Source organism: Dipodomys merriami, unplaced genomic scaffold, assembly GCF_024711535.1.
Source record: "Dipodomys merriami isolate MVZ:Mamm:240054 unplaced genomic scaffold, mDipMer1.0.p SCAF_42, whole genome shotgun sequence".
NCBI classification, from domain to species: Eukaryota; Metazoa; Chordata; class Mammalia; order Rodentia; family Heteromyidae; genus Dipodomys; species Dipodomys merriami.
Genome location: NW_027205826.1, coordinates 1,000,912 through 1,014,491, shown reverse-complemented (window position 1 = coordinate 1,014,491; position 13,580 = coordinate 1,000,912). Strand labels below are relative to the sequence as shown.

At 63.0% G+C, this 13,580-nt stretch overlaps 1 protein-coding gene across 2 annotated transcripts; it reads left to right on the top strand.

Moving 5' to 3' along the window:
* The first annotated feature begins 37 nt into the window (after positions 1-37).
* Positions 38-10,814, top strand: Tmc8 (transmembrane channel like 8). 2 transcript variants are annotated; one of them, XM_069992894.1, is made up of 16 exons: positions 38-670; positions 940-1,150; positions 1,236-1,384; positions 1,806-1,955; positions 2,280-2,362; positions 3,571-3,707; positions 3,870-4,017; positions 5,182-5,352; positions 5,524-5,663; positions 6,564-6,687; positions 6,947-7,044; positions 7,184-7,367; positions 7,671-7,801; positions 9,006-9,164; positions 9,841-9,919; positions 10,490-10,814. In XM_069992894.1, exons 2-16 carry the CDS (start codon positions 990-992, stop codon positions 10,736-10,738), a joined length of 2,163 nt encoding a protein of 720 aa, XP_069848995.1. In that variant the 5' UTR covers positions 38-670; positions 940-989; the 3' UTR covers positions 10,739-10,814. The 2 variants fall into 2 exon arrangements, with proteins under 2 accessions (XP_069848995.1, XP_069848994.1); XM_069992893.1 differs by having other exon boundaries at positions 2,277-2,362.
* The last annotated feature ends 2,766 nt before the right edge of the window (positions 10,815-13,580 follow it).

Sequence of the window (13,580 nt, the reverse complement as noted above, 5' to 3'; positions counted from 1 at the left end):
CCACCCTCTCCGCGGGGCCCCGTGTCCCCACGGCTCCGAGGGGCCCTGCGCCCCCTCCCCAGGGCTGGCGGGGGTACCAGCACGACGACGTCGCCGACCCGCGCCCCCGCCGCCCCCGGGGCCCGGGCTCGGCTTATCGCGGCCGGCGGCGGGGCGGCCCCCATGTCGGGGCGCTGCTCCCCCGCTCGCCTCTCCTCATCCCCGATAAGGAGCCGGGCTGGGCGCGCCCTCCTCCGGGGACCGGGCTTGGGGGCGGGCCGGGGCGCGAGGCCTTCCCTCCCCTGACACCCGCCAGCCCGGGCGGGGTGCCCGGCGGGAGGTGCGGCCCGCCCCGCGGTGCGGAGGACAGATAAGGGGCCTCCCGCCGGGTCAGGGTCGGGGCGCGGGCCCGAGGCGGGGTGGGGGTGTGGCGCGGGGCGGAGCCACGGCCCCGCGCGCCCCGAGGCTGCCGTCGAGGGTCCCGGCCACCGGCACCGACGCCGCGGCACCTGCGCCCCTGCGCCCCGCCGGCCTCCGCAGGAAGTGGCTGCCGGGCCTCGGCGGGGGGCAGGAAACCGCGGGGACGGAGGGAGCGGGCGGCGCCCCGAGACGCGGGCCCGGGGCCCCGCCACGTGACGCGCTCGCGGCCCCCTTGGCGAGGCGGGGGCCTCGCTCGCCCCCGGGTCTCCAGGTGAGCTGCACGCCTGTGGAGGGAGGAGGGGTGACAGGCCTGGGGGCGCCCGGGGTCCCCTCCTCTTCCCACGGCGAGCCAGACCGCAGGGAGGAACGCGGAAGGGGTCCCCGCATCTCGAGGCAGGGCGTCCCTGGGGGGACCCGTGGGCCCTGGCTCCGCCAAGGTCTGGCACCCCGCTTGGCGGATGGGCGGGGGGCTGAGCGCGCGGGGTCCCTCGGCTCTGCGCATGCCGGGCCAGGACCTTGAGTGCCCGCTGGTGTCCACAGCCTCCTGCGAGCCGGCGCCACGCGCACCGCCAGCCCGGCCGGAGGCCCGGATGTGGCGGCCGGGGTCCGAGCGCTCCGAGGGGACCCCCGGGGGCCCGGCTCCCGGGCGGCCGGCCGAGGAGCTGTGGGCGCAGGAGCTGGAGCGGCTGTGCGCGTCCCGGGCGCCCCTGAGGACCCTGCCCTACGCCATGGAGGACCGGCGCCTGGTGCGGTGGGTGCCCGCGGGGGAGCCCTGGGCCTGGCCCGGGTGGGCAGGGCGGGGGACTGACGGGCGTCCTCGTCTCCACCGGCCCCAGGAAGCTGCGGGAGCCCGAGGGCGCGAGGACCTCGCGCTGGTGGAGGTGGCAGCGCCGGCGGCGGGCGGCTGGACGGCGCCTGGCGGAGGCGGGGCGGCGGCTGTCCCGGGGCTTCGGGCTCTGGGACGGGGCGCTCTACGAGATCGGGGGTAGGAGCCCGGTGTGCAGACCTGGAGGGGCGGGCAGGGCGCCGTCTCTCCCGCCCCGTCGGGTGCGAGCCCGAGTGGCGACAGCACCCCCTGGTGTCGGTGTGCGGTACCACGAGGAGCCCTTCCAGCCGGCGCGGCCCTGGAGTTCTCAGCGCCCGGCGCCCCGCCCTCCTCCCCTCCGCCACGCCCCTCCCCACTGCTCCCGCCTCCGCCCCGCCCTCCTCCTCAGCGCCCCGCCCTTCTCCCTGCCCCTCGGCCCCGCCCTCTCCTCAACGCCCCGCCCTCCTCCCCTCCGCCACGCCCCTCCCCACTGCTCCCGCCTCCGCCCCGCCCTCCTCCTCAGCGCCCCGCCCTTCTCGGCCCCGCCCCTCCCCTCAGCACCCCGCCCCTCTCCCCACCGCCCGGCTCTTCTCCCCCGCAGGTCTCTTTGGCACCGGCATCCAGTCCTACTTCACTTTCCTTCGCTTCCTCCTGCTGCTCAACCTGCTGCCCCTGCTGCTCACCGCCAGCTTCGTGCTGCTGCCCCTGGCCTGGCTCCACCCCCCGGGCCCGGGCCCGGCCCTGAACTTGAGTAAGTCGGGGACTTCTGCACACAACCTTCCTGACATCCTGGGGGATGGAGGGTGGGAGGGGCTGGGAAGGTGCCTCAGTGGCAGAGTGCTCGCCTAGCACGCTTGAAGCCCTGAGTTCCATTCCTCAGCACCACAGACACAGGAAAATCCAGAAGTGGCGCTGTGGCTCAAGAGGTAGAGCGCTAGCTTTGAGCAAAAGAAGCTCAGGGACAGTGCTCAAGCCCTGAGTTCAAGCCCCAGGACTGGGAAAAAGAAAAAAAAGGGGGGGGGGAGAGCCAAGTGTCCCGGGACCCAGGCCTGTTGGTCCCCTCTCTCCTCAGCAGCCGGCCAGTGCCCGGACAGCCAGCAGCCCCAGAGTGGCATTCCGAAGTTCCACAATCAGCTTTGGAATATTTTAACTGGCAGGGTAAGTGAGGCTGTCCTGAGGGTTCATGAGGCCTGGGGACTCCAGTCTAAGGAGAGACCCTCCCCCCAGGGCATTTTGGCTTCTAGTGGGTGGTCTTATTCAGCCAGCCAATGGGATCGGAGAGAGGCAAGGCCCCTGCACTGCAGACACAGGCTTGGGCCTTCAGAGCCCAGCAGGGCTGGGGGTACAAAGAACAAAGGGAGAAGAGTCCAGACCCCAGTACTAAGTACCCCCTAATTCCTGAAAGCCATGGAGAGAGTTTATGGATTCAAAGCTGTGTGACCTTAGCTAGGCACCAGTGGCTCACGCCTGTCATCCTAGCTACTCAGGAGGCTGAGATCTGAGGATCGCGGTTCAAAGCCAGCCCAGGCAGGAAAGTCCATGAGACTCTTATCTCCAATAAACCACTAGAAAACCAGAAGTGGCGCTGTGGCTCAATCGGTAGAGCACTCGCCTTGAGCTGAGGAGTGCAGGGACAATGCCCAGGCCCATAGTTCAAGCCCCATGACCAACAAGAGAAAAAAAAAAAAAGCTATGTGACCTTGAGCAAGTTGTCTGGCCTCTCTGAGCCTCTGTAAGACATTCTCAGGCCAGTAGTTCTCACACCGTTTGAGACCCTGAGGTGGGGAAATCCAGAGTTCCAGGCCAGCCTCGGCTACCTAGAGAAACCTCAGCAACCAGTCAAGGCTCCTGCTGCTGGGAGCGGAAGCCTGCAACCCCAGCGACTCAGGAGGCTGAGCTCTGAAAGTCAAGGCTTGAAGCCAGTCAGAGAAAAAATGCCATAAGTTATTATCTCCAGTTAACCACCAGTCAGGAAGAGGGCTGGGAAGGTGGCTCAGTGGTAGAGTGCTTGCCTTGCATGCCTGAGGCCCTGGGTTCGATTCCTCAGCACCACATAAGCAAAAAGAAAAAAGTCGGAAGTGGCGCTGTGGCTCAAGTGGTAGAGCGCTAGCCTTGAGCTGAAGAGCTGAGGGACAGCGCCCAGGCCCAGAGTTCAGGCCCCACAACCGGAACCCCCCCCCAAAAAAAAAAAAACAGAGGAAGAGAGCTGTGGCTCAAGTGGTAGAACCTTGAACAAAGAAGCCCAGTGTAAAGCCTTGAGTTCATCCCCCCCCCCCCCCACACACACACACACATGGAGGGCATGCTTCTTACCTGACTAGGCCCGACACACACTCGTGCTCAGTAGTCTTGATCGCTGTCCCCAGGCCTTCAACAACACCTATCTCTTCTATGGTGCCTACCGGGCGGGGCCTGAGAGCAGCTCTGGGTACAGCCTCCGCCTGGCCTACCTGCTCAGCCCCCTGGCCTGCCTGCTCCTGTGCTTCTGCACGACTCTGCATCGGTAAGCCCAGGCGGGTGGCCTCCCTGGGCCCTGTCCCCAGTCACCCCTTCCAGGCAGAGGACCCCCGCTGCCCCTGCTCAGCAGGGCTGCCCCAGCCCCCAGCCCCACTCACAGAGCCAAGGCTGGAGGGGCCCCACAGCAGTCTCTGTTGCCTTGTCCCAGGATGGTGAAGGGGCTGCCCCAGAGGCTGCTCCTGGGGCAGGACTACAAGGCGCCGCTGAGCGCCAAGCTCTTCTCCTCCTGGGACTTCTGCATCCGGGTGCGAGAGGCTGCCATCATCAAGACGCACGAGATCAGCAATGAGCTCAAGGTAGGGCCAGGGTGGCGGTGACGGCGTGAGATGGTGTGTGACAATGTGAAACAGCGTGTGAGGGCGTGTGGCAGTGTGAGACCACGTGTGAGGACGTGTGACAGCGTGAGACTGCATGTGAGGGCGTGTGACAGTGTGAGACCGCGTGTGAGGGTGTGTGACAGTGAGACTGTGTGTGAGGGCGTGTGGCAGCGTGAGACCGCGTGTGAGGGCATGTGACAGTATGAGACCGTGTGTGACAGCATGAGACTGCGTGTGAGGGCGTGTGACATGAGACCTGTGTGAGGGCGTGTGGCAGCGTGAGACCGTGTGTGACAGCATGAGACTGCGTGTGAGGGCGTGTGACATGAGACCTGTGTGAGGGCGTGTGACAGCATGAGACTGCGTGTGAGGGCGTGTGACATGAGACCTGTGTGAAGGGCGTGTGACAGCATGAGACTGCGTGTGAGGGCGTGTGACATGAGACCTGTGTGAGGGCATGTGACAGCATGAGACTGCGTGTGAGGGCGTGTGACATGAGACCTGTGTGAGGGCGTGTGGCAGTGTGAGACCGCGTGTGACAGCATGAGACCGCATGTGAGGGCGTGTGACAGCGTGAGACCACGTGTGAGGGCGTGTGACAGTGTGAGACCGTGTGTAAGGGCGTGTGACAGTATGAGACCATGTGTGAGGGCGTGTGGCAGCGTGAGACCGCGTGTGAGGGTGTGTGACAGTGAGACTGTGTGTGAGGGTGTGTAACAGTGAGACTGCGTGTGAGGGCGTGTGACAGTGAGACCACGTGTGAGGGCGTGTGGCAGTGTGAGACCACGTGTGAGGGCGTGTGACAGTGAGACCGCATGTGAGGGCATGTGACAGCATGAGACCATGTGTGAGGGTGTGGCAGCGTGAGACCGCGTGTGAGGGTGTGTGACAGTGAGACTGCGTGTGAGGGCGTGTGGCAGCGTGAGACCGCGTGTGACGTGCTACGCTGAACACAATCACAAGTGTGACAATGTGAGTGTGTGATCCGTGACGATGCCTGAGTGTGCAAGGCTGAGTGCTAGGGGCTAATGAGTGACTACGTGACTGAGGGCCCTCCCTGCTCCCCACCCCTCCGCACTCTGCCCCCTCCCCCCGGCTCTGCCCTGCTCACCCCTGCCCTGCCCTGCCCTGCCCTGCCTTCAGGTGGAGCTGGATGAAGACCACCGCTTCCTGCTGAGCCAGCAGCGGTCCCGCACGCAGAGGGCCTGCCATCTGCTCTCCTACCTGCGGGTCAACGTCCTCATCGGCCTCCTGGTGGCTGGGGCCATCAGCGCCATCTTCTACGCCACCAAGTACTCACAGGACCACAGGGAGGTACGGGCAGCCTCTGCTTCGGTCCCGGGGGGCTTTGGGAGGAGACACCCGGCAGATGAGGACACCGAGGGTCAGCGAGACCACGGGAGATGTCCCAGGGAGCTTCCAGCCCTGTCGAGATGGACACCAGGAAAGGCCGGGCCTGTGTCCCCTGACTGTCTGCCCCCACAGGAGCCCCTGTTCGTGGTGCTGCAGTACCTGCCCTCCGGGGTCATCGCCTTGGTCAACTTCCTGAGTTCCCAGCTGTTTGTGATCCTGGTCCAGCTGGAGAACTATGCTCCAAGCACCGAGGTCAACCTCACCCTGTTCTGGTGAGCACCAGGCACACGGAGCTGTCCCTGGAGGCCCGGTGCCCTCCAGCCGGGGAAGGGCCCTCTGACACACTCCTGTCCCCCCCCCCGTGTCCTCTGACACACTCCTGTCCCCCCCGTGTCCTGACACACTCCTGCCCCCCCGTGTCCTGACACACTCCTGTCCCCCCCGTGTCCTCTGACACACTCCTGTCCCCCCCGTGTCCTCTGACACACTCCTGTCCCCCCCCGTGTCCTGACACACTCCTGTCCCCCCGTGTCCTGACACACTCCTGTCCCCCCGTGTCCTCTGACACACTCCTGTCCCCCCCCGTGTCCTCTGACACACTCCTGCCCCCCCGTGTCCTCTGACACACTCCTGTCCCCCCCGTGTCCTCTGACACACTCCTGTCCCCCCCGTGTCCTCTGACACACTCCTGTCCCCCCGTGTCCTCTGACACACTCCTGTCCCCCCGTGTCCTCTGACACACTCCTGTCCCCCCGTGTCCTCTGACACACTCCTGTCCCCCCCCCGTGTCCTGACACACTCCTGTCCCCCCCGTGTCCTCTGACACACTCCTGTCCCCCCCGTGTCCTCTGACACACTCCTGTCCCCCCGTGTCCTCTGACACACTCCTGTCCCCCCGTGTCCTCTGACACACTCCTGCCCCCCCGTGTCCTGACACACTCCTGTCCCCCCCGTGTCCTCTGACACACTCCTGCCCCCCCGTGTCCTCTGACACACTCCTGTCCCCCCCGTGTCCTCTGACACACTCCTGCCCCCCCCGTGTCCTGACACACTCCTGCCCCCCCGTGTCCTCTGACACACTCCTGCCCCCCTGTGTCCTGACACACTCCTGTCCCCCCGTGTCCTCTGACACACTCCTGCTCCCCCTGCCCCTGACACACTCCCACCCCTAGGTGCGTGGCGCTGAAGCTGGCCAGCCTGGGCATGTTCTCCTTCTCCCTGGGCCAGACCGTGCTGTGCATTGGCAGAAACAGGAGCAGCTGTGAGGCCTACGGCTACAACGCCTGTGACTACCAGGTGGCTGCCATTCCCGGGGGGCCCGTCCCCCATGTCCTTCCGGGAGAATCCCCCCCTTGCCCCCAGTCACCTTGCCCCCTCTGGAAGGAGGAGGGGATTTAGTGTAGCCTGGCCAGGAGTTCTGTTCTAAGCATGGCCCTGAGGTCATCCCTAAGGGCGCGCCCGTCTCCCGGACACGCTTGAGTCCCCAACAAGTGGGTGGAGGGAACAGAGCCCGGGCTGGGCCGGTGACCCAGCCCTCCCTCTGTATGTACCCCAGTGCTGGGAAAACTCGGTGGGCGAGGAGCTGTATAAGCTGATTACCTTCAACTTCCTCCTCATGGTGGCCTCCGCCTTCCTGGTCACCCTGCCTCGGAGGTGAGCCGGCGGGCGGGCGGGCGGCAGCGCAGGGCTGTGAAACGGCAGGTGTGCCTTTGAGGCCACAACCAAGGGTGAGCCAAGCCTGGTGAGAGGCCGGTCCGTGGTCGTGAGTACCTGGACTCTGTCCCCTGCCCAGGCTGCTGGTGGAGAGGTTCTCAGGCCACTTCTGGACCTGGCTGGACCGGGAGGAGTTCCTGGTGCCCAAGAACGTGCTGGACATCGTGGCTGGCCAGACAGTCACGTGGATGGGCCTCTTCTACTGCCCCCCGCTGCCGCTCTTCAACAGCGTCTTCCTGTTCGTCACCTTCTACATCAAGAAGGTGAGGTGACAGCGCTGCTGGAGTCCTGTGTGTCACACTGAGCACAGTGGCCCAGCCTGTCCTCCCAGCCGCCCAGGAGGCTGAGACCTGAGGATCATCGTGGCTCAAAGCCTCCTTGCGCAGAAACGTCTGTGAGCCTCTCCACTTAACTAGCAAAAAGCTGGCAATGGAGCTGTGGCTCACGTGGTAGAGCACTAGCCATGAATGGAAAAGCTGTGGGACAGCGCCCATGCCCTGAGTTCAAGTCCCAGTCCTGGGGTGCACCCCCCCATGAACCCTCCCGTCTGTCCTTGCCCCCCGCAGTACACGCTCCTGAGGAACTCCAGGGCATCCCCACGGCTCTTCCGTGCCTCCAGCTCCACCTTCTTCTTCCAGCTCATGCTGCTTCTGGGCCTGCTTTTGGCCGCAGTGCCCCTGGTCTACGTGGTCAGCAGGTGGGGGGGGACTGGGGGCAGCTCTCCCCTGGGTGGTCAGTGGGGGGGTCAGGGTAGCTCTCCCCTGGGTGGTCAGCAGGGGGGTCAGGACAACTCTCCCCTAGGTGGTCAGCAAGGGGGGTCAGGGCAGCTCTCCCCTAGGTGGTCAGCAAGGGGGGTCAGGGCAGCTCTCCCCTGGGTGGTCAGCGGGGGGGTCAGGGCAGCTCTCCCCTGGGTGGTCAGCAGGGGGGTCAGGACAACTCTCCCCTAGGTGGTCAGCAAGGGGGGTCAGGGCAGTTCTCCCCTGGGTGGTCAGCGGGGGGGGGAATCAGGGCAGCTCTCCCCTGGGTGGTCAGCAAGGGGGGTCAGGGCAGGTCTCCCCTGGGTGGTCAGCAGGGGGGGTCAGGGCAGCTCTCCCCTAGGTGGTCAGCAAGGGGGGTCAGGGCAGCTCTCCCCTGGGTGGTCAGCGGGGGGGTCAGGGCAGCTCTCCCCTAGGTGGTCAGCGGGGGGGTCAGGGCAGCTCTCCCCTGGGTGGTCAGTGGGGGGGGGTCAGGACAACTCTCCCCTAGGTGGTCAGCAAGGGGGGTCAGGGCAGCTCTCCCCTGGGTGGTCAGTGGGGGGGGGTCAGGGCAGCTCTCCCCTGGGTGGTCAGTGGGGGGGTCAGGGCAGCTCTCCCCTGGGTGGTCAGCGGGGGGGTCAGGGCAGGTCTCCCCTGGGTGGTCAGCGGGGGGGGTCAGGGCAGGTCTCTCCTGGGAGGTCAGCGGGGGGGTCAGGGCAGGTCTCCCCTGGGAGGTCAGCAGGGGGGTCAGGGCAGCTCTCCCCTGGGTGGTCAGCGGGGGGGGGGTCAGGGCAGGTCTCTCCTGGGAGGTCAGCGGGGGGGTCAGGGCAGGTCTCCCCTGGGTGGTCAGCGGGGGGGGTCAGGGCAGGTCTCTCCTGGGAGGTCAGCGGGGGGGTCAGGGCAGGTCTCCCCTGGGAGGTCAGCAGGGGGGTCAGGGCAGCTCTCCCCTGGGTGGTCAGCGGGGGGGGGGTCAGGGCAGGTCTCTCCTGGGAGGTCAGCGGGGGGGTCAGGGCAGGTCTCCCCTGGGTGGTCAGCGGGGGGGGGGTCAGGGCAGGTCTCTCCTGGGAGGTCAGCGGGGGGGCAGTCAGGGCAGCTCTCATGGGTGGGGGGAAGGGGGGTTCAGAGCAGCTCCTAGCTGGATGCTGACCATTCTATTCCACCCCCCAGCACCCACTCTTCCTGGGACTGTGGCCTCTTCACCAACTACTCCGCCCCCTGGCAGGTGGTCCCAGAGCTGGTGGCCCTTCAGCTTCCGCTCCCCGCCCAGCAAGTCCTCCACTACCTCAGCTCCCACACCTTCGGCTTCCCCCTCCTCATCCTGCTCAGGTGTGCTCAGGACAGGGCCCCAGGAGAAGGACCCTCAGGAGGACCTGGGAGCTGGCCCAGTAAAGCCAATAGCCAAGACCTCAGTTGCTCCCAGTGCTGCAGGTCCAGCTGGGAGGGGCTGTGGGTAGAAGCAGTGATAAGGCTTCAGATAAGGCTGTGCCTGGGGAAGATTCGGTGATCTGTTCTTAAGAAACAGAAGAGGGGCTGGGAAGGTGGCTCAGTGGTAAGAGTACTTACCTTGCATGCATGAGGCCCTAGGTTCAATTCCTCAGCACCACATAAGCAAAAAGCCAGGAGTGGCACTGTGGCTCAAGCGGTAGAGCGCTAGCCTTGAGCTGAAGAGCTGAGGGACAGCGCCCAGGCCCAGAGTTCAAGCCCCACGACCAACAACAACAAAAAAAAAACAAACAAAAACAGAAGGGAACTGTAATCACACCTAGCTACTCAGGAGACTAAGATCTGAGGATGGAGGTTCAAGCCCCAGTAATGAGCTTCTTATCCCCATTTAACCAGCAAAAGCTGGAAGTGGAGGTGTTAAGTGGTAGTGTGCTAGCCTTGAATGAAAAAGCCAAGTGAGAGCTGGAGGCCCTGAAGCCCCAGTACCAGCAAAAGAAAAGTTAGAGCAGGCATTTGTGAACTGGAGTATGGCTGACCTTGAGTCCTGTCTGTCCCAAAGCCTGGTCCTGACCGTGTGCATATCGCAGTCCCAGGCCAATACCAGGGCCATCCATGGGCTCCGGAAGCAGCTGGTTTGGGTGAGTGGCCACTGGGTTTGGAGGAAGCCACCTCCAGAGATGTTTTCCGGGTGTGTGGGCCCAGGCAGGGAGAGGTGGGAGGTGGTTGGTTAGGTTTGGTCCTTAGAGCACAGGCTTAGGACTGGAGGAAAGGCTGGTGACTCCAGGAACAAGACCTGGTATGAATTTGGCTTTAGGTTTGGGGTGGGCCCTGGACCCTCCCACTCCTCAGGTTCTGGGCCCTCACTGCCGAAGGCCTGGCCCGTTGCTGGAGCTGGGAACAGTGACTCCTACTGGAGCCAGGCCAGACAAGGATCGGGGCGTGGCCGGGAGACTGTGCGGGGAGGAGGGGAGGAGGGAGGGTCCAGGTCTTGTGGGGGCGTGGCATCAGGTGGTGGGTGGGCCTGCACGGGGGGCGTGGCCTCGGCAGCTGGGGCGGGAGTTGTATGATGTGTTTGGGGCGTGGCCTCGTCTGCCGGGGCGTGGCCTCGGGCGGTGCCCGTATCTGTTGGGCAAGTCCTCTGCAGTGGCTGCGGCTGTAAGAGGAAGTTCTGCTTGCAACCGCCCGCTCGCCACTCCCTCCCCTCACAGCAAGTCCGGGAGAAGTGGCACCTCGTGGAGGACCTGTCGCGGCTGCTGGACCCCGGGGCCTCCCCGGGGCCGGAGTCCCCTCCCTCCCGAGCTTCGCGTCCGCGGTCCTTGTGCCCCGGATTCCCGTGCCCGGGCTCCCCGGGCCCCCGGAGCCCCCCGCCCGGACCTTCCCGGTTCCGCTTCCCCACCGACCCCGGCTCCCCGGCGGGACCTGCGGCCTCCCCGCCCTCCGCCCCAGGCCCCTGGTGAAGAGTGTGGGAATCCCCACCTGTGTGTTTTTAGCCTTCAGATGTTCTATTTTTTTAATTAAAGGTCTTGCCGTGTACCTAGGTCTTAGCAGAGTAAGCCAGGGATGCGGTTTATTTTATTTATTTGCTTTGCTCCTCCCGGGGCTTGAGCTCAGGCCTGGGTGGCGCTGACCCTGAGCCTCTTTGTGCTCAAGGATAGCGCTCTACCACAAAGCCATTTCTGGCTTTTTTTTGAGTAGTTTATTGGAGGTAAGAGTCTCATGGACTTTCCTATCTGGGCTGGCTTTGAACCATGGTCGTCAGATCTCAGCCTCCTGAGTAGCTAGGATGGCAGGCGTGAGCCACAGGTGCCGGCTCTCCCTGACACTGGTATCTCCATAAACCACCAGAAAACCGGAAGTGGCGCTGTGGCTCAAATGGTAGAGTGCTCACCTTGAGCTGAAGAACTGAGGGACAGCACCCAGGCCCAGAGTTCAGGCCCACAGACAACAAGGAAAGAAAGAAAAAAAGAAAGAAAGCAAGCAGGTAGCTTTGGCCTGAAGCCCTTGGAGCCAGAGGCTTCTCGGGTGACAGTTGGACATGGCCAGTCCATCTCCTCCCTGGCTGACCTTATCTGGTCCCATGGCACAGGACCCAACACCTTCAGCAAAGGCAGATCAAATGCTGCTAAAGGCCAGGTCCTGATCCAGAGCCCGCCAACGAGGCCACCAGGGACACAGGCTCCCCTGGGAGCTGGTTAATCTGGCCCTGGGGCAAGTGACACAGGATGGATGGATCAGCTGCTAGACCCACAGCAGCCTGGTGTGCACTTGGGTGGGAACTGGTTAGACGCAAATTCTCAGGCCTTGCTCTGACCTCCTGGGTCAGAAAATGCAAGATTGGAGTCCAGCAGGGGTGTTTGTTTTTGATCTGGGCATTGTGGTATACACCTATAACCCCTCACTGTGGATGATAGGGGAACTGGGGGACGGTGGGTGGCGGCATGACAACCCTTCTCTGCCCAGAAGCCACACTGGGGGCAGTGAGAGGCCTGCTGGTGTTATTGCACAAGCACAAGCCAAGTAAACATCTCACACATACAAGGTAAGGGGGGGTGAGCAGGCAGCCCAGCAACCCAACTGCAGGGGTCTCTGGACCCTCCCAGGCCTGGGAAGCCTCACCTCAGCTCTTCTGGCCTCGGTGGTCCAGGACTATGTCTCCCACACCTTTGGGACCCTTCCAGAATCCAGGCATTCAGGAAATACAGAGACTGTGGCAAGGCCTTCTGCTGTGGAGACCAGCCCTGTGAGGCAGACATTACAAAACCGCGGTGTATGGGGAAACTAGGGAACTTTTTTTTTTTTTTTTTTGGTCGTGGGGCCTGAACTCGGCCTGGGCGCTGTAGAAAAACTCGTTTATTAACAGAGAGCAGCCCCTTTTAAAGACAAAAAGGGTGGGTGGTATGGTAAGGGAGGAAGAGGAACCAATCACTGTCAAGGTCACACCCTATCATTCACCTGAGCCTTCACGGGCTGGTTAGGTACTGATCAGAAGATCAATTGGGGTCTGCCCACTCTACTCTCTCCCAGAGCCATCTTGGCTGGCCATGTGCTCTTCAGTAAATTAGGCTCTGCCCACTCAACCGGCTTTTTCTCTTTATGTGGTACTGAGGAATCGAACCCAGGGCCTCATGCATGCAAGGCAAGCACTCTACCACTGAGCCACCTTCCCAGCCCCCTAAGGAACTTTTAGGACCACTAAAAACTCCACTCAAGGGATGCCAAGAATGGCCCTGACTAGCCCTTGCTGCCTGTGGGGACAGAGGACTAGCCCACAGGGAGTGAGATGAATACACTTGTGGTCCCTGGAGAGGGACCCCAGGGCCCACGGGAAAGGCTCCCATCAAGGCCTGGCAAGGATGCCCCCGGAGTCAGCAGATTTTCAGAGAAGAGAGGACTTTTCCAAGATGCCTGGACCCAGGCCGCTTTTGTGTTCGCCACACCATGGAGAGCCAGAGTTTCTGGGTCTTTAGGTTCCAGACAGCCCGCAGCCTGAGATCCGATTGAGGGTCAGCCTCCCTCTGATCCTTGTTCCTGGTGTCCCTCAGTCCTCGCTCCCTCCCCCCACCCAACAGAAGCAAGAATAAGCTTTTGGGAACTGGATGCCAGGGGCTCAGGCCTGTAATCCTCACTGCTACTCAGGAGGCTGAGATCTGAGGATCACAGTTCAAAGCCAGCCCAGGCAGGAAAGTCTGTGAGACTCTTATCGCCAGTGAACCACCAGAAAACCAGAAGTGGCGCTGTGGCTCAAATGGTAGAGTGCTCACCTTGAGCTGAAAAGTTCACAGACAGCGCCCAGGCCCAGAGTTCAAACTCCACAACCAAAAAAAAACCTTTTAGGAGGGGATTGTGGGAGAAGTTACAAGAAGAGAAGCAAGGGCAGGAGCTGCCCCAGGGACTGTGGACGGCAGGTGGCACATAACAGGTCTCTAAGTGACTTGATATCTGCATGGTTTTCCTCATCATCTAGATGCTGCTCCCTGACATACACCAATCTCAGGCTTCAGTGGCACCCCAAGAATGGAAAGAAGGGCCCACTGGCTTTCGGGTTAGGCACTGGGCAGCAGTGACATTAGAGACTGACAGTCACCTGGTAGCAGGCAGTTGACACTGCTGTGTAAAAGCAGCTCACGCCTGTCATCCTAGCTACTCAGGAGGCTGAGATCTGAGGATCTTGGTTCAAAGCCAGCCGGGGCAGGAGATAAGAGTCCACAAGACTCTTCTTATCTCTAATTAGTCACCAGATTAATTAATCCTAGAGCGCTTGCCTGGAGGGGAAAAGCTCGTGGACGGCGCCTAGGCCCT

What these genes read in the sequence shown, in the direction of transcription:
- Tmc8 (XM_069992893.1), top strand. Translation starts at nt 990, where the DNA reads ATGTGGCGGCCGGGGTCCGAGCGCTCCGAGGGGACCCCCGGGGGCCCG. An exon ending in CTGGTCACCCTGCCTCGGAG is followed by an intron (nt 7,045 to 7,183) that starts GTGAGCCGGCGG and finishes TCCCCTGCCCAG; the next exon opens with GCTGCTGGTGGAGAGGTTCT. An exon ending in CCCCTCCTCATCCTGCTCAG is followed by an intron (nt 9,165 to 9,840) that starts GTGTGCTCAGGA and finishes TCTGTCCCAAAG; the next exon opens with CCTGGTCCTGACCGTGTGCA.